The sequence below is a fragment of the Podarcis gaigeae genome (assembly GCF_964106915.1).
Source record: "Podarcis gaigeae genome assembly, chromosome: 2".
Classification (NCBI taxonomy): Eukaryota; Metazoa; Chordata; class Lepidosauria; order Squamata; family Lacertidae; genus Podarcis; species Podarcis gaigeae.
This window is the reverse complement of record NC_139679.1, coordinates 13275293-13293628: the sequence shown is the minus strand read 5'-3', so window position 1 is coordinate 13293628 and position 18336 is coordinate 13275293. Positions and strand designations below refer to the sequence as shown.

At 45.2% G+C, this 18336-nt stretch overlaps 1 protein-coding gene and 1 long non-coding RNA gene across 7 annotated transcripts in view; one reads left to right on the top strand and one right to left on the bottom strand.

Moving 5' to 3' along the window:
- The window catches only part of GLS2 (glutaminase 2), a gene marked incomplete at its 5' end in the record, with an annotated part of 29488 nt that extends 22668 nt beyond the window's left edge, over positions 1 to 6820 (bottom strand). For 3 of the 6 annotated variants that reach the window (XM_083728877.1, XM_083728878.1, XM_083728879.1), the window contains 5 exons: positions 135 to 214; positions 2558 to 2687; positions 2902 to 3023; positions 4297 to 4396; positions 6497 to 6819. In XM_083728877.1, the coding sequence (XP_083585003.1) occupies positions 135 to 214; positions 2558 to 2687; positions 2902 to 3023; positions 4297 to 4396; positions 6497 to 6819 (755 nt within the window). Of the gene's footprint in view, positions 1 to 134; positions 215 to 2557; positions 2688 to 2901; positions 3024 to 4296; positions 4397 to 6429 lie in introns of all 6 variants that reach the window. The other 3 variants (XM_083728880.1, XM_083728881.1, XM_083728882.1) reach the window with 3 other exon arrangements.
- The window catches only part of LOC310840014, a 155677-nt gene that overhangs the window by 909 nt on the left and 136432 nt on the right, over positions 1 to 18336 (top strand). The window lies entirely within an intron of this gene.

Here is an 18336-nt window from a genome sequence, read left to right as displayed (position 1 = left end):
TGTCAAAGGCGGGGGGGGGGGGAGGAAGACAAGTCCCTGAAACCTGACAGCACCAAGCAATGTTCAGCAGGAGAGTTGTTTCCTATCTCTTTGTGTTCAATCCCATATTTAAGGTTCAGGTCCCTTTCACTCACCGTTGGCCATCCACGGTGCAAAGAGACACGCCCCAGAGCTCTGGATTGCACTTTGCTAGCTGTGGGATGTAGTTGGCCACCTAGAAAAGGGAATGAGAAATCAGCCCCAAATTAAGCAATGCGGATGGGTGTGTGTGAAGGATAGTTATCCTCATCTCAGCTGTCTGCCCACCTAATGGAGGACAGCACAGGCAGATTCCAGTGCTGTCACTCCACTGATGGAAATCAGTAGACTGAAGAGGAAGGCTAGGTAAAGGGACTCCTGGCCATTAGGTCCAGTCGTGACCGACTCTGGGGTTGCAGCATTCATCTCACTTTATTGGCCGAGGGAGCCGGCGTACAGCTTCCGGGTCATGTGGCCAACATGACTAAGCCGCTTCTGGCGAACCAGAGCAGTGCACAGAAACGCTGTTTACCTTCCCGCTGGAGCGGTACCTATTTATCTACTTGCACTTTTTGGTGTGCTTTTGAACTGCTAGGTTGGCAGGAGAAGGACCGAGCAACAGGAGCTCACTCCATTGCGGGGATTTGAACGTCGATCTTCCGATCGGCAAGCCACCTGCAGCCCCCCGTGCTACTTCCCACACTGTAGGGGGTGATGGGGGCACCAGACAGGAAGGTGAATATGCCAAAATTGCCTTCTTTCCCCCTGTTTCACTGGGTGGAAGACTTTGCTGAGTCAAAAGAGCCTTTGGTCAACAGAGGGAAACACTGTCCGATAAAAACCCTGAATATGCCCAGAAGCGGTCGTGTTATTCTTCGGTCCCCATTTCCCTGAGCACTAGGAAATTCCAAGGAAAAACTTTTACAGGGTGAATTTTCTTGTGAAGATGGCAAATGGGAAACATATGACGTCTTCAGTAACATACATTCTCAACCTTGGGTTCTGGTCTTTTTCAAGCAATTACAGTGCCCATTAAACACACACACACACACACACACACACACACACACACACACACACCAGCTTCCAACAGTTCCTTCTCTGACAGCTGCACACTTTTAATCCTCTCATTTGGTGGCTACGTTCAAAACTTACAGAACTGTTTCTTGCAGCCACTGAAAAATTTCTGGTAGCTATTAACTGAAAGGTAAAGGGACCCCTGACCATTAGGTCCAGCCGTGACCGACTCTGGGGTTGTGGCGCTCATCTCGCTTTATTGGCCGAGGGAGCCGGCGTACAGCTTCCGGGTCATGTGGCCAGCATGACTAAGCCGCTTCTGGCGAACCAGAGCAGCGCACGGAAATGCTGTTTACCTTCCCGCCAGAGCGGTATCTATTTATCTACTTGCACTTTGACGTGCTTTCGAACTGCTAGGTTGGCAGGAGCTGGGACCGAGCAACGGGAGCTCCCCCCGTCGCGGGGATTCGAACCGCCGACCTTCTGATCGGCAAGTCCTAGGCTCTGTGGTTTAACCCACAGCGCCACCTGCGTCCAGCTATTAACTTACCAGTCAGCAAAACCCATTATCTTCAGAACCCGAACTATCTATTGGTTGAAAGGGATGCTTTCTGATGGATGTCAATATAAACTTCAGGGAGGTGATTATTGTTGGGGAGGGGTAAACTCTCCCTGTTCAGCATAGATAATTTATTGCATCCTAGCATTCCAGAGTTGGAAGGGCCCTCAAATGTCAGCCCTGATTGACGCCCAACAGAATGACAGGTGGAAGATGATAGAGAAATTGAGGTTGCAATCTTATATTCCAGAGAGGGGGAATCTGTGGCCCTCCAGATATTGTCAGACTGCGGATCCCTTCAGCCCCAGACAGAATAGCCAACAATTGGGGACATGGCTCCCCATGCCGGCTATGCATGCTTCCCAGGGAACTCAAAGTGACTCACTTCTAAGGACGTACAGTCATACCTTGGGTTACAGACACTGCAGGTTGCATTTTTTGGGGGGTTATGGATCAGCTGAAACCCAGAAGAAGAAGAGTTTGGATTTGATATCCCGCTTTATCACTCCCCCAAGGAGTCTCAAAGCGGCTAACATTCTCCTCTCCCTTCCTCCCCCACAACAAACACTCTGTGAGGTGAGTGGGGCTGAGAGACTTCAGAGAAGTGTGACTGGCCCAAGGTCACCCAGCAGCTGCAGGTGGAGGAGCGGGGAAGTGAACCCGGTTCCCCAGATTACGAGTCCACTGCTCTTAACCACTACACCACCGGAACGGGTTACTTCCAGGTTTCGGCGGACACGCATGCACAGAAGCGCTAAATCACGCTTTGCGCATGCGCAGAAGCAACAAATCGCAACCCGCACGTGCACAGACGTGCCGCTGCGGGTTGCGAACGCTGCGGGTTGTGGACGTGCATCCCACACGGGTCACGTTTGCAACCCGAGCGTCCACTGTATATATAGGTTTGCACTGTGATTTGCTTGTATTTAGCCTCTGCCCTCATGCACTACTTGATTTTTCTACCTTGCCCTCCTGAAGTCCTTTGGCACTTTCAAAAATTTGCTCCACGTGAGACGTGAACTCCTGGAAGTCGGGGATGACAAACTTCTTCCGGAAGGCCTGGGTCAGCAGCACAATGTTGCTGCTCACACACCTGAGGACAGAAAAGACAGGTGGGGAGTTGAATTGGGAGCGGCTGAGTAATGTGCCATAAAACATTAGAGGACTAGGGAATTGGGATGTTTGCTTGTAATTGAATCAACACTGCCCACCTTAACTGTCTTCTTGCCTGGATGGCTGCGGAACTAACTAGGTCAGCCTAGCAAAGGTATTCCTAGCTTCCCTGTCTGCCCCTAAGGATTCCCTACCTTCGGAAAAGTTCCCGGTTCAGCATCCCGCCAGCGCTGGGTTCCTGCGCTGCCTTCTGCAGATGATTCATGCAGTCTCGAAGGCGTGGATCCGAGGTCCAAAGGCCAGTGCCTTGCAAGGCCTGAATTGAGAAGAGCACATGAAGGCTCTTGACTGGCAGGTGAAGATGACAGAATACTTGGAACTTGAGAAAATGACTGGGAGAATAAGAGGAAACTCAAACCAGAAAGTGTGTAAGGAATGGATAACATGTAAAGAATATCTAAAACAATATTGTGAAAATGCAACTCTCCTGACAGGTCTAGATTGAATCTTGAATATTAAGGGAAACTATAAATGTAGAAAATTTTCTGGATATGTAAAAGATATAACAGGAAATGCGTAGAAAGCACAATGAGGTGAATCGGAAGTCAAAAGTGTGTGTGATGTTAGATGATGTGTTGTTAGTTGATGTTTAGTTGTCATTGAGGTATTGTCTTTGTCTGTGTTGTTATAAGTAAATTGTTTTGCAATAGTGTTGTTGTTTTTTAAAATGAAGGCGCCCTCTGCCAACAACACAGATGAACACATAGCAAGAAGAGGGGATGAGAACGGGATAGAGTATTTTTATTTATTTGTTTATTTGATTCCATTTTCGAATTGCTTCCTATAAAGTATCCTGAAGTGATTGCACAGTAAAATAATAATAATAATTCAGCAATGGAAACAATGGAAAACAATACCATATATAAAAACAACAGTATATATACAAACAATAAAAACCCATTTCATGCGCAAACAAAATTTCAAATGCAATATGGACTGGAATAAACATCTCACATCTCCTGCTGTGCATACCACCAATATCTATAATATCTACTCTTGCAGAGGGATAAAACCCCTCTTCTTATCCATTCCCATTTATTTTATTTTCTCAGTTGAGCTATTGGAAAAATGTACAAAGAAACCATTGACCTGGTCCACCGTAACTAGCCTTTTAAAATCATGTGCTTTGTATTATATCCACCTGCGATCCAGTCTTCCTTCATTAAGTTTGGTTTAGGTATAAAAATGACAAAATGTTTTAAAACTTTGTTACAGAAAACTAATAAAAATCTGGTGAAAATTAAAGGGGGGGGGGAAGGTATCTGCTCTTGCAGTAAAGAAAATGAGACCAGCCTCCTGCTTCTATGGATTTTTTTAATGGGCGCAGATGTGTAAAGCTCTGCTCACTATTTCGACAGAGGTTCTAGATGCCCGATTCCTCAAGTGGTTGTAGGAAGTGATAGAGCATCTGCTTGCAGTGCACGAGGTCCCAGATTCACTCTCAGCATCTCCAGGCAGGCCTGGGAATATGCCCCCCCCCAAGTCCCACCTTTCCCACCCACCCTTTAGGACAGCTGGAAGCATCTTACGCTGGTGAATTTATGAACGGAGATACATTCCTGGCCTTCAGCTACTGTGTAGAAAAGGAGGTCACTAAGGCGAGGCAGCATCCCATTTTCTGACACATCCCTGCGGAGAGACAAGAGGCCACAACAGAGAACAGGTCGTGTTTCACCCCTACGTAACATTCATTCATTTATTTAAAGCAGTGTTTCCTAAACTTGGATCTCCAGCTGTTTTGGGACTGCAACTCCCATCATCCCTAGCTAGCAGGACCACTGGTCAGGGATGGTGGGAATTGTAGTCCACAAACAGCTGGAGACCCAAGTTTAGGAAAGACTGATGTAAAGCATTCATGTTGCACATTTCAGGTATGGGCAACCTCTCAGGTAAGTGTACAGTTAAAAAACAAGCAGTGGTAGCAGCAGCCTGAGAATGGAACTCACAGAGAGGCAAAGGAATAGAGCAAAGGAACATATCCCTCCTAGCAAGGGTTGGTTATAGATTTCTAAAAATAAATACCGGTGATTTGAGAGCAAGACTTTTTAAAGCAGTGGTAAGGAACCTCCAGTTGTCATCGAACTCTAAATCTCATCACCCACACTGACAATCCAGAATGAAGTTAGAAGGGCGACTGGGAGCAGCCGCCGGGACCATATAACAGCAGTCCTAAAAGATCTACATCAGCTCTCAGTACTTTTCCAACCACAATTCAAAGTGCTGGTGCTGACCTTTAAAGCCCTAAATGGTCTTGACCCTGTATACCTGAAGGAGATTCTCCACCCCCATTGTCCAGCCCTGACTTCGAGGTCCAGTTCCAAGGGCCTTCTGGCGCTTCCCTCTCTGTTGAGGAGTGAAATTATAGGGAACCAGACAGAAGGCCTTCTCGGTAGTTGTACCCACCCTGTGGAATGCCCTCCCAGCAGATGTCAAAGAAATAAACAACTTTCTGAAAACATCTGAAGGCAGCCCAGTATCGGAAAATTTTCAATGTTACGTTTTGTTGGAAGCTGCACATTTCCTCCACCTGAACTAAAAATGTGGCTTGGGACAGGTTAACCCAGTTTTTGCTATTCTGGTGCTCTCCAGATATTTTGAACTACAATCCCATCTTAGCCCTAGTGGGCTCCTTTAAAAGACTGTAGGAGGTCCTCCACTAGAGTGATACAGGGAAAAGTGCTCAGATTCTGGACAAATAATTTAAACCCCCCAAAACAAATTAATGCCATTACCACAATCTCTCTGCCTCCTATTTCCTGTGTTTTCTTCCATGTTGAATGCAATTCTACTCTTTTATGAGTATGCTTCAAACTGCAGCCAGCATTTCTGCAGGGAGCAAATACTTTTAGCACTTTAGGTGTCTCATGCTGGGCGGAAATAATTGGCATCAAAAATAAGAGAGCACGGAAATGACAAGAGCCGTATGTCTGGAAGTCTGACAACCTGGCTTCTTTTCTCTGCCTCTGGACGGGCAGACGTGTCCCTTCAGTGTGCAAGGCTTGGCAGCGCATGAAGCCCTAAGTGCGTCACAATTCCAGAATCACATCGATCGTGACACCCCGGGTTTTTTATTTTCCCCACACCAGCTTGGGTTTAACAGCTCTCCTAAGAATGGCAGCATTTGTCAGCTGGTCATTCTGCAAAGAAACATACAAGCAAAGTGGGGCTGGATAATTTCTGCTAGGATATCAGCTGGGCTAGGTACCAGAGTGCGGAAAGTTCGCTGGCGCCAAACAAAAGGTTGCATTGTAGAGGAGTCAATTCATTAATGAGGGGTGGTGAACTTGCACGACCTCCAGATGTTGTTGAACTACAACTCCCAACATCTCTGGCCATGCCGGTTGGGGCTGATGAGACGTGGAAGTCATAGAATCATAGAGCTGAAGAGTTGGAAGGGACCCTGACGGTCATCTAGTCCAACCCGCCCCCAGGAATATTAACTCATGACGGTTCCCCCCCATCCAATTTGAAACCATACGGGACCCTGCTTAGCTTTTCAAATGTGCTAGTCGTTTTATTGCTGCACCACTACTCTCCATGCCCAGTCCATCAACATCTGGAGGACACCAGAGTCCCCTAATTCAATCCTGCACCCAGTTCCTGCTTAACAAAATCTACAAAGTTCCTGGATGGGCAAAACAAAATACCCCCGACACACACACTTTGACATCACCTATGCACACACCCCTCCACCACAGTGATACGACACATGGCCCATGCATCCCTTACTGGTCCGTCAGCTGCTGGTGTTGCTGGTGACGCCCGTTCACCATCGCTGCCTCTCTGCCTTGAGCCGAGGCCGAGGAGCCGGCTCTGCCAATGCCCAAGGGAGGGCAGCGTCCCGTCCCTCTTTTCCATCGGATCACAGGAGGCTGCAGCACTCCTGGAAAGATCCTGATGGAGCGCATGGCGGCAGCAAGAAGTCGCAGGGGCTTGAGAGCGTCTGAAGCTACGAGGAAGCGGCAGCAAGAAGACCCAGGGGTGGTGCTGGGGGGGGGGGCAAGGGGGAGTGACAAGGAGCTCGCCTTCTGGCCCTTTAAAAGGGAAAGCATCAAGCAGGGGGCGGGGGAGGGAGAGGGATGGGCAGCGGCTCCAGCCTACCAGCGACAAATAAATAAACGCAACGCGCCAATGAGGGAGGGAAGATCTTTGTGCGCTTTCCCAGACTCCAGGTGAGTCATAGCGCGATGCTCACAGGCTGTTAGAGATGCAGCTCCCACCCCGCAGCCTTTAGGCACCGAGTGAATAGGAAGCAAGCAGCACCGCCGACCCTGGACTGTGAAAGCGACTGACATCGGCTGGCATCATCACCAACTCTTTTTCAGAAGCATCGTGGGTTTTCGTTTTAGTTTAATAATCGAGGCTTGGATCACGGTTTGCTCACGCCGCTTGTGTGTGCAAGGCGCATATAATCATAATATCATGTACCATATCAGGCACGTCCATCTCCCAAGAGACTGCGATCTACCTACAGTGTAAAAATACTGGCTGTGTGGAAGAAATTTAAAGACTATCTGAATAAATACTGTAATATTAAAGATATGCAATCACTTGGAAGAATTAATTAGGCCTAGGATTACATTGGGATTAAACATATAAATAAGAAAATGTACGATAAGAAAAGTTAGGAAATATGATTATGACTGTGATATGGTTTTATGAAATAATGATATTGGAAACTGCTATATATAATTAGTAAGAAATTCAGATGGAAGAGATTTGAGGAAGTCAAATAATATGTCTACGAAAATGGATCTTAATTAATTAGGTGTCAGTGTAGTGATGATTTGTTGTATTTTATGTTTTATATTTTTCTTTTTTCGGTTTCATTCTTTCTCCTTTATTATTGTCAACTTTTTCTTTTGTTATGTCTATGTATGGAAAATAATAAATATTATTGTGAAAAAAAATAATACTGGTCTACCCGTTGTCATTGTCAGGAGTTGTTGAGCTTTTTTTAGAGGAGGGTTGGCAAAATTTGTCAAGTTTTTTTTTGGGGGGGGGGAGGGTTGGCAAAAGGAACACTAAGGCGATCCCGATCGACCTGGGACACATCCAGGATCGACCAGTAGATTGTGATCAACCTGTTGGACATGCCTGATATGTATCATAAATATAATATATCTTATATCATATAATATAGAACAACTTTCTTTGTGGGATTTCTGGCTTCCACAGTCACAATTTAGCATGTGCTAAATTCTTCTAAGGAGAGATAATTTCATCCAGGTATGGAGTTTAGGTTCTCCGGTTTAGGGAATGTTGGAGAAGCATGCGCTCTCAGTTGTTGTACTGGGCTAAGGCCCGGTATTTCTCTGCCACTTTCCAGCAAAGTATGTGTTAACGATTTCCTAGAAACTAAACCCATTTCTCTCTTTATTTTGGAAGAGAAAGGAGGCCAGCACAAAGGGGAAGGAAATAATTGTTTCCAATTTCCTATCATTTAGCAGAGGAGCCAGACTGGGCTTGCACTGTGGCTGACTTTCTTTCTTAGGTCTGTGTTATAAGCACACTGGATTTTTAGCACGTACACTCGAAAGCCATAGTCTGCAAGCAAGACAAACCTGCATTTTTGAAAAATGCATATATGGGTAGAAAAGTCATGTATATCCACAAGTATGTGTTTGTGTGCAGGCAAGAAACATTGGGGTGCAGTTCCTCCTTTAAAAACACATCTTTTAAAAAAAGCACATGACTGTTGGTTCTAGTGGAAATCTCTTTACTGTGCTTGAACTGAAAAGGATTTGTGGATTTAAGATTGTGGATCCCAACTTAAATTGGTCTAGAGGGCCTGTTTAGAGAACGTGCTTCAGTTGATTTACCTGGCCGACAATGAAGCCCAAAGAGAATTGTTGTTTGGGGAGGCTCTCTAAAGACTACTGTGTAAGGAAACAATCACGCTTTGTAACTGCCATTCAGAAATTCAGGCTACTTCCCTGAGTGTAATCCCTGCTGAACTCAATGGGGCTTGTTTTAGCTTAGCCCTGTCACCATGTTCCTGTTGGCATTCAGAAGGAACCAATGCATTTCAATAGTAAAAAGGTACGGTAAAAAGGACCCCTGGACGGTTAAGTCCAGTCAAAGGCGACTATGGGGTTGCGGCATTCATCTCGCTTTCAGGCTGAGGGAGCCGGCGTTTGTCCACAGACAGCTTTCTGGGTCACGTGGCCAGCAGGACTAAACCACTTCTGGCGCAACGGAATACTGTGATAGAAACCAGAATGCACTGAAACACCATTTACTTTCCTGCCACAGCAGTACCTATTGATCTACTTGCACTGGTGTGCTTTCAAACTGCTAGGTTGGTAGGAGCTGGGACAGAGCAACAGGAGCTCACCCCATCACAGGGATTCGAACCACCAACCTTCCGATCGGCAAGCCCAAGAGGCTCGGTGGCTTAGACCACAGTGCCACCCGTGTCCCTATATTTCAATAGTAGTAATCTTTCAGTATATACAGATATGCTCCTAAAGGTTGAAGAGAAGGCCTATATATATAAATGAAGTTGCTAACAAGCACAATATGAGAGGATTACCCACATAGATTTGCCACCCCTAATTTGGGTAACAATTTCCAACTCAGTGTTGTGCAATTTAGTTGACATGCAAGAGACAAGGCATCTAGGACCAAATGCCCTTAGTACACAGCAAAGAAAAGAAAAATTCAAAAACACCATCCTGAATGCTGTTCCCACTTTACAGATTAGGAAGTGGGGGGCAGCAGGGACAGAATATTTACTTATTGTCATTGCAATTGGTGTTATTATGCAGGGGTTTATATGTGCTGGAACTGGAGTCCAGTCTCCAAACTTATGCTTATCTACTCAAATGGGAGATTTCTTGAAGACTGGCTTTATCTTAACTTTTCCTAACTTCCTTCCATCCCACGAAGACTGCAGTTCTATCTACACACACAGTCCAGTCCTGTGCAGGGTTTAATGCCATTTAAATCAATGGGTTTAGGAGCAGCTAACTTTGCATAGGATTGGGCTGTTCAAATTCAGCCCTGTTTAGCTTATTAGGGGTTGCTTCTGAATAAACATCCATAGGCTGCAAGAGAGAGTTCTGATCTAGGTGCTGGAAACACCTCTTTCATCCTATCTTCTTGACTAGTTCAAAGCTGTTGTATTATATATATTTTGTGCAGCCCAAAAGTACAGGTAATTTGGTCCTGGAGCTATGCTTAGACAACCCTCTAGATGGCAGTAGTTTTCGTGCTTACCGATAGTGTCAACATTTTTGCAGGCCTTTGATAAAGAGAATTCTCTGGTGAATAATAATTTTGGACAATAGTTCATGCAGGAGTTCATAATTCTAAAGACAGAATGGAATTTAATAATGTTTTGTAGACACTTGCAATATTTTGCAGACATTCCCTTATGTCTAAGAGTCTCATGAGAACTAGAAACTGAATCAATCAATCAATGGTCCTTGGTTTCAATAAATTTTGAACTTGATTTGATTGTTGTATTTATATCTCACCTTTTCCTCAAAGGATCTCATAGCTGTCCCCGCTCCTCATTTAATCCTCACAACAACCCTGTGAGGTAAGTTAGGCCAAGAGACAGTGATTGTCCCAAGGTCTCACCGTGAGCTTCATTCAAACTCTGAAATAATGTGCTTCCAAAATACTGGATCTGTGGTGACAGTTTTGTGCATGGTTACCCCTAAGGAACACCTATTGAATACAGTGGTACTCAGGATCAGGCCTGGCTATGTTTCAGAGCCACTCTGGGATCAGTTACCTGACCTCTGCCCATGGATCCCTCCATGGATAGGTGCTTTAAAAAATTTTAAGCGTTGGAAACTCTGCTTCTAGGATCTAAGTCATGCAAAAGCACTCAAGCATTTGGGCTGGCATTAATTAAAATTTTTTGAACATGTCTTACATTTAATTTTAAAAATAATTTAAATGTTTAAACGCATTAGGCTACCAGAACATCTGAGGCCATTGCACGCAGAAAGTCCCATGCTTAGTCTCCTGTTGTTTTTGTTTAGTCGTTTAGTCGCGTCCGACTCTTCGTGACCCCATGGACCAGAGCACGCCAGGCACTCCTGTCTTCCAGTGCCTCCCGCAGTTTGGTGAGACTCATGCTGGTAGCTTCGAGAACACTGTCCAACCATCTCGTCCTCTGTCGTCCCCTTCTCCTTGTGTCCTCCATCTTTCCCAACATCAGGGTCTTTTCTAGGGAGTCTTCTCTTCTCATGAGGTGGCCAAAGTATTGGAGCCTCAGCTTCAGGATCTGTCCTTCCAGTGAGCACTCAGGGCTGATTTCCTTCAGTATGGAGAGGTTTGATCTGCTTGCAGTCCATGGGACTCTCAAGAGTCTCCTCCAGCACCATAATTCAAAAGCATTAATTCTTCGGCGATCAGCCTTCTTTCTGGTCCAGCTCTCACTTCCATGCATCACTACTGGGAAAACCATAGCTTTAACTATACGGACCTTTGTTGGCAACGTGATGTCTCTGCTTTTTAAGATGCTGTCTAGGTTTGTCATTGCTTTTCTCCCAAGAAGCAGGCGTCTTTTAATTTCGTGGCTGCTGTCACCATCTGCAGTGATCTTGGAGCCCAAGAAAGTAAAATCTCTCACTGCCTCCATTTCTTCCCCTTCTATTTGCCAGGAGGTGATGGGACCAGTGGTCTCCTGAACCTCCTGTTAAAAAGGTGATCGGGTAAGACATGATGTGAAACACCTGTGCCTGACTCGCTGAAGAGTTTCTGCCAGTCCGAGCATGCACTATTGGGCTGGATGGAAGGACTTTTAGACTTGGCATCCTGTGAGTTATGACGCCATGTGTCCTTAAATCCCAGCACCAGGAAATAACCTAGCTAAAAGGCCTCTACCCTTGAGGCCCTGAGAAAAGTTCCCTCTCCAGATCGCAGGCTACCCAGGGTAGTTTTATATATATATATATAGAGAGAGAGAGAGAGAGAGAGAGAGAGAGAGCACAAGGAACTTTCTCAGTGCCTCTCACAATGGAAGCATCCTTGCCCAGGGTCCTGTGGTGTTCGCTCTAAGGCAGGCTCCCGTCCCTCCAGGAAATGAGAGACTGCTCTTCTTCCATCTGGCTTGACTGCCTCTCCCATTTGCAGAGCTACAGAAGGGAGAGGCCAAGGCTCTCCCCGAGGCGCTTTAATGTGAATACTCAGCACAGCGTGTTTCCTAACCTCAGCAAGTCAGTTTCGCCGGCGCACACCCTAGTGGTTCCTTTGCCTGACATGGTGCATGTGGGAGGCACGTTGTGCACAACCTTCAACATTTCTCCAGTGCAAATAGGGACACCTTATAACACCCTCTTCAACATTTCTCCGATGAAAATAGGGACGTCCAAGTGCTATTTTTCTAGAAAAAGAGGTGCCGGAGATCACCAGGAACACCTCCCTCGTTCTCTTAGAAGGGCAATGGCGCGCACCGGAGAGTTCCGGAGAGTTCCGGCTGAAAAAAGCCCTGGGGAACGTCTTATTCCATACCCTCCAACATTTCTCCGATGAAAATAGGGGCACCCTGCCATACCCTCCAACATTTTTCTGAGGGAAATAGGGGAACCCTGCCATACCCTCCAACATTTCTCCGATGAAAATAGGGGCACACTGCCACACCCTCCAACATTTCTCCAATGAAAATAGAGGCGTCTTGCCACACCCTCCAACATTTTTCTGAGGGAAATAGGGATGTTCTAAGGAAAAACGGGACATTCTGGGATCAGATCAGGAACCGGGATGGCTTCTTTAAATCTGGGACTGTCCCTGGAAAATAGGGAGACTTGGGAAGGTTTGCATATGTGGGAAAGAATGGTCCTGAAAGGATTTTATTATTACGGTATTATTATTAATTGTTTAAGCACTAGTGGTTGTTGGGGGGGGGCAGAGGGTGGGATGGGTGGAAAGACCATTGCCAAAGACTGGAGCAATGGCCAGGTGCTGTTTATTGAAATCTGTCCCTCTCCCTAAACCAAACATGGCCTCCAGGCCCTGAGGAAAATAAGGGAGGAATCTCTCTCTGGCAATATATTGCAAACCCTGATGTGTGTGTGTGTGTTATGCAAAAATCACAATGTGCGGAAAACCGTGAAGCCGGCTAGTGCCTCTGCATAGCTCCATCCACATTTCATACATTATAATATATCAGTATATTGCAGTGTTTAGCTGGTGATACATCACGATGTTGAAAACCAGATATTGGTCAGCCCTCTCCAGGCCCAATTATATGCATTGAAAAGACTCATATATTTAAAGCACACCGGTTCCCCCTCCCTCATAATATTGGGAACTGTAGTTCTGTGAGGGGGTTGTATTTCTGAGAATTATTATTTTAAAACACATTTTATTGATTTTTAACCAAATACAAATGAGATAACCATGAAACACAAATGGCATTTGTTTTATCCGTTGTCTCTAGACATACGCATTCAACATATTTCTGAGAATTATAGCTCTACAACCTACAGCTCCCAGGATTCTTTGGGGGTAAACAACGTGCTTTAAATGTACAGTTTTGTAAAGATTAGTTTTTTGTTATACCTTATAAATTTCTGATAATATTTTACTTTTATATTTTGAAGAATTGTATTATTTTTTAAGAAATTAATATATTAGAAATGTTTTTTTTAATGAATATATGAAACAGATAGACAAGTTTTGATAGATGCTACTGACATGGCAAAGGAGTTAGTAATACTACCAAACTTTGAGACGAAACAAGTTAGAAAAAAAGAAAAAGTAATGGCGGTTTGAGGCCCAAGAAAAGGCAATGCATGTCCAAAGTACCGGTAGGTTTCTACTGTGCTGTTTAGACATGGCCATATAATCTGTTGAAGAGAGATTCCAACAGCTACAATAATATAATTCCCTATTTGGCTTTCTGTATGATATATATCAATAAAGAAAACTACTGAAGATGTCCTTGAGGTCTGCAAGAATTTGGAAAAATCATGGATGCACAATGGAAACAAAGATACTGTACTGATGCTGAACATCTGGGCTGTGAACTTATAGCAGTAACTCCAAGACTTCCAAAGTTTATGCTGCTGTAAGGAGTACAACTCTTCATACTACCACAAAAATTCCTGGATAATGTGCCTAATGTTTCTGCTGCTCTAAGGATCCTTCTCACACTTCCAGTGTCAGCGACAAGTGGTGAAAGCTCAGATTTAAATATGCTCAACAATACCGCAAAAGCGACTAGCTGGCTTGCCAACTATATCAGTTGAATCTGCCGAAGCCTCGACATCTGAGCTGAAGGAATGGGTGGCAAAATTTGCAAAGGAAAAGGCAAGGAAAGCGAAATCTTTATGTCCCTGAAACTGAAAATTTTAAGAAACTTAAATTTTAGCACCACAGTTTGACTCGTGTGCTAAAACATTTCCTTTTGCATTAGAGAAAGATAATCCAAGATGGTTACATTACGTATCCTTGCAGTTTAAAATAACTCTAGAAGTTTAGAGTTTTGTGCATTTCATTTTTTTTCCTGCGAGATACTCGTTTTTGAAGATTGAAGTTAGCATTTGGGGGGGGGGTGCAAGTAGTTAGCCTTGCCAAGGATGCAAAATAGCCTGGCACCAGCACTGTGTCCACCCCAAAAAAACCTCATTCTGTGTGCAGAAGACAACCAAACTAGCAGCAGGTGTTTACTTCAACACTGGTGATGGAATAGGCTCTTCTCCAAGGCCTGAAGGCAGCAGACTAGTTAAGAGGATGCTGTGCAACTCTATCCTCTGTTTGAGCATCTGCTACCCGAGGTGGCTCCCTCTCTCTGCCTCAAGGTAGGGCTGGACCTACTCCCCCCCACCCATGGTGTCTCTTGTCTGTGGAGGATGGATAGTCAAGCAGGTTTTGCTCCACTGCAATGCTATCTCCTAGTGCTGTGTTGTCATAGAACAGGCATAGGCAAACTCGGCCCTCCAGATGTTTTGGGACTACAACTCCCATCATCCCTGTCCACTGGTCCTGTTTAGCTAGGGATGATGGGAGTTGTAGTCCCAAAACATCTGGAGGGCCAAGTTTGCCTATGTCTGTCATAGAATGAATGTGTAAAGTGCATCCCTGTCCTTTCATACTAATCGGTGAATGACAGCCAGTGATTTATATGAGAAATACGTACAGAGATGGACTCAGGAATACCACGGAGGTGGGGGCTAAACTTGCTCCCTTCTTCTTGTGACCCCAGTGCTGGCAATCATAGAACCATAGAATTGTAGCGTTGGAAGGGACCCTAAGGGACCTATAGTCCAATCCCCTGCAATCCAGGAATCCTTTGTCCAATGTGGAATTTGAATCCACAACCCTGAGATTGGGAGTCCCATGCTCCACCAACATCAAGCTTGCTTCTAGCTGTCAAGTCACATTCTAGGATCTGTGTCTTGGCCCCCTTGCATGTAATTTTATCTGGCATGAGTTGTTTTGTTTTAACTCCATATTATTTATACCTTTTACCTTTTTAAAAAAACCTATTTATACCATTGTCATGTCACTTTTAGGGACACGGGTGGCACTGTGGGTTAAACCACTGAGCCTAGGGCTTGCCGATCAGAAGGTCGGCGGTTCGAATCCCCGCGACGGGGTGAGTTCCCGTTGCTCGGTCCCTGCTCCTGCCAACCTAGCAGTTCAAAAGCACGTCAAAGTGCAAGTAGATAAATAGGTACCACTCCCGCGGGAAGGTAAACGGTGTTTTGGTGTGCTGCTCTGGTTCGCCAGAAGCGGCTTAGTCATGCTGGCTACATGACCTGGAAGCTGTACGCCGGCTCCCTCGGCCAATAAAACGAGATGAGTGCCGCAACCCCAGAGTCATTTGTGAGTGGACCTAACGGTCAGGGGTCCCTTTACCTTTACCATGTCACTTTTAACATTATTGTTTTAACCCACCTTGTGTTATATTTTATTTATTTTAAGCCACCTAGTTTTATAATAAGAGTTACGGGTCAGGCTAGGACATGACAAAAGATAATTGGTACTTCCATTTTTTTGTTTTTGTTTCAGAAGATGTATTCTACAACACGTCAATCATAATGGTGGATTTATACTGGGTTGTCCACACACCATTCTGCTTTTCGTTGTTCTGTGATGCTTCCATAGTGTTACTGCATAGTTGGCATCTGGGGCAGGGGCCACTCTTGCATTTTAGTGCAACAAAAGCGGGGGGCAGGGGATAAACAGAATCACTTGTGGTATAAAAAGTAGGGACTTACAGGGCACGCACTGATTGGAAACTCAGCTATGTGTCTGCCCAAAAAATTCTGCAGGTGCAATGAGGATTGGAAGCAGGATCACGTAAAACTGTGCTGATATCGTCATGAACACAAATCATAATGAATGCACAATAAAAAGGACATCTGGAGGGGGGCCCTAATGATTGTCTTCTTTGTTTCTGGGCACAGTTCAAAGTGCTGTTTTTGACCGAAATGGTTTGGGATCAAGGTATTTGGGGTGGGGGTAGGAAACCACCTTCTCCCATATAAACCTGCACGTTCTCGTAAGAACTGCTGCTTTTAACCCCCTGCATCAGATGCCCACCCCCCTATTCAAAGACGAGGCTTGCTGATTCTGTGCTATTTTTAATTTTTAAAGTTTTTTTTATTGGGCTTGGAGGTCGTATAACTCCATACCCTCTAACATTTCTCCGAAGAAAATAGCGACGTGCTAAGAAAAAGCGGAACATTCGGCAAAAATCTAGGGTTGCCATCCTGGGATTTCCCCAGGATTCGGCTGTTGGGAACTGTGTCCGGGCAGGAATCCCTTTAAGGCCCAGGAAAATCTGGGCATATGGCAACCGTATTGGAAGTGGCAATTTTGGCGATTTCTGTGTAAAAAAGTTCACTTTCTGTAATTTGGCATCTTTAATCAAATCAGAAACCAGGGCGGCTTCTGTAAATCCAGGACTGTCCCTGGAAAATAGGGACTGTTTGAGGCAGTTTGCATCACATCAGCCTTTCCTGTCTGGCTCTAAGTGTAAGTACATTTAGACAAGCAATGGCACACTTTAAGAGAGCAACAGGTAACTCCTGGACTGGATTCTATAACCAGAGTAAACTCAGGTTTGGAGCTGTGCAGAATGATTAAAGAACACCATATAGTGATGGTGTTGTTTTGCACGCTTCCTTTAAACATGCACTAGAAGGCAGGCTTTGCTTCTCAAATGCCCCAAGGACTACAATCCCTGAAATTAGCCATTTGGGGTCGCTGCAAAGCAAGGCCCTCTCATACCCTTCCCCCAGCCTGGGACAGAAACTGTCATTCAGCCAAAACAAGCTGGCCACATATTTCCCAACCATTTTGCCCCCTCCCTCGCGGATAGTTGGGCTGGCATCCAGCACATCTGCAGTTACGGTCGGGTCTTGCCAGCTGGAAAACCCAGAGGCTGTGACGCCAGCAAAGGCCTCTCCAGCCTGGCTGTTTCCCCAGTGCTGGATCCCACCCTTTTCCACTCGGATGAGGCAGTTTTTTACTTCCATGGAGAAGGGAGGGGGGGCTCCTTCTGACCTCCTCCGGTTAGCAAAGACGACACTGCCTCAAAGCAAGGGCTTGCCAGGGTTGCAGTCAAGCCTGGGACTTTGTTGTTTGTGCCGGAGCTCAGCTCTGGGTCATGTGAAATAATCAGTTAAAACTAGAGAAAAGAAACTATATCAGTTGCCCAGAGAGCACTTCCATCAACGCCCAGCAGTTGCAAGCAGACCTTACAAAACGGGGGTGAGAGAGCACAGACTCCCCAGGATGGAGCGCATGGCTATATTTAGGCTTCCACCCTAACATTTGCTTTAAAAATAATAAGATTCCTTCCTTCGTTCTGTTTGCCTTTTCTGAAAGTAAAGAGCAAAAGCTCAGTGATCGAGCATCCATACCCTCCAACATTTCTCTGATGAAAGTAGAGACATCTTCAATAAAAATAAGCAGTGCTTTCTTTTCTTAAAAAATGTTTAGGGTTATGCGTACCCCCAGAAAAAGCACTAATAATAATAATAATAATTTAATTTAATTTAACTACAGTGGTACCTCAGGTTAAGTACTTAATTCGATCCGGAGGTCCGTACTTAACCTGAAACTGTTCTTAACCTGAAGCAACACTTTAGCTAATGGGGCCTCCTGCTGCTGCTGCGCCGCCGGAGCACGGTTTCTGTTCTCATCCTGAAGCAAAGTTCTTAACCTGAAGCACTATTTCTGGGTTAATGGAGTCTGTAACCTGAAGGGTATGTAACCTGAAGCATATGTAACTCGAGGTACCACTGTATTTATACTCTGCCCATCTGACTGGGTTGTCCCAGCCACTCTGGGCAGCTTCCAAAATCTATAAAAACATAATAAAACATTAGACATTTAAAAAGTACCCTATACAGTACAAGGCTGCCGTTGAGTTAAGCCTGTCCCTCTTTGGGAGGGGTAGAGTGCTATTAGGCACATATTTTTTTTTGTCTTGTCTAACCCAAAGCTGATCAAAGAAATGGGCTGGATAAGAAATGGGAAGGATCCAACCATTTTTACTCACGATGTCGTATTTGTGGCGCCCTGTTTATGGATTGACCTCCCAAGGGAGGCCTGCCTGGCGCCATCATTGTAATTTTTGTGTGTGCTAGGCAAAT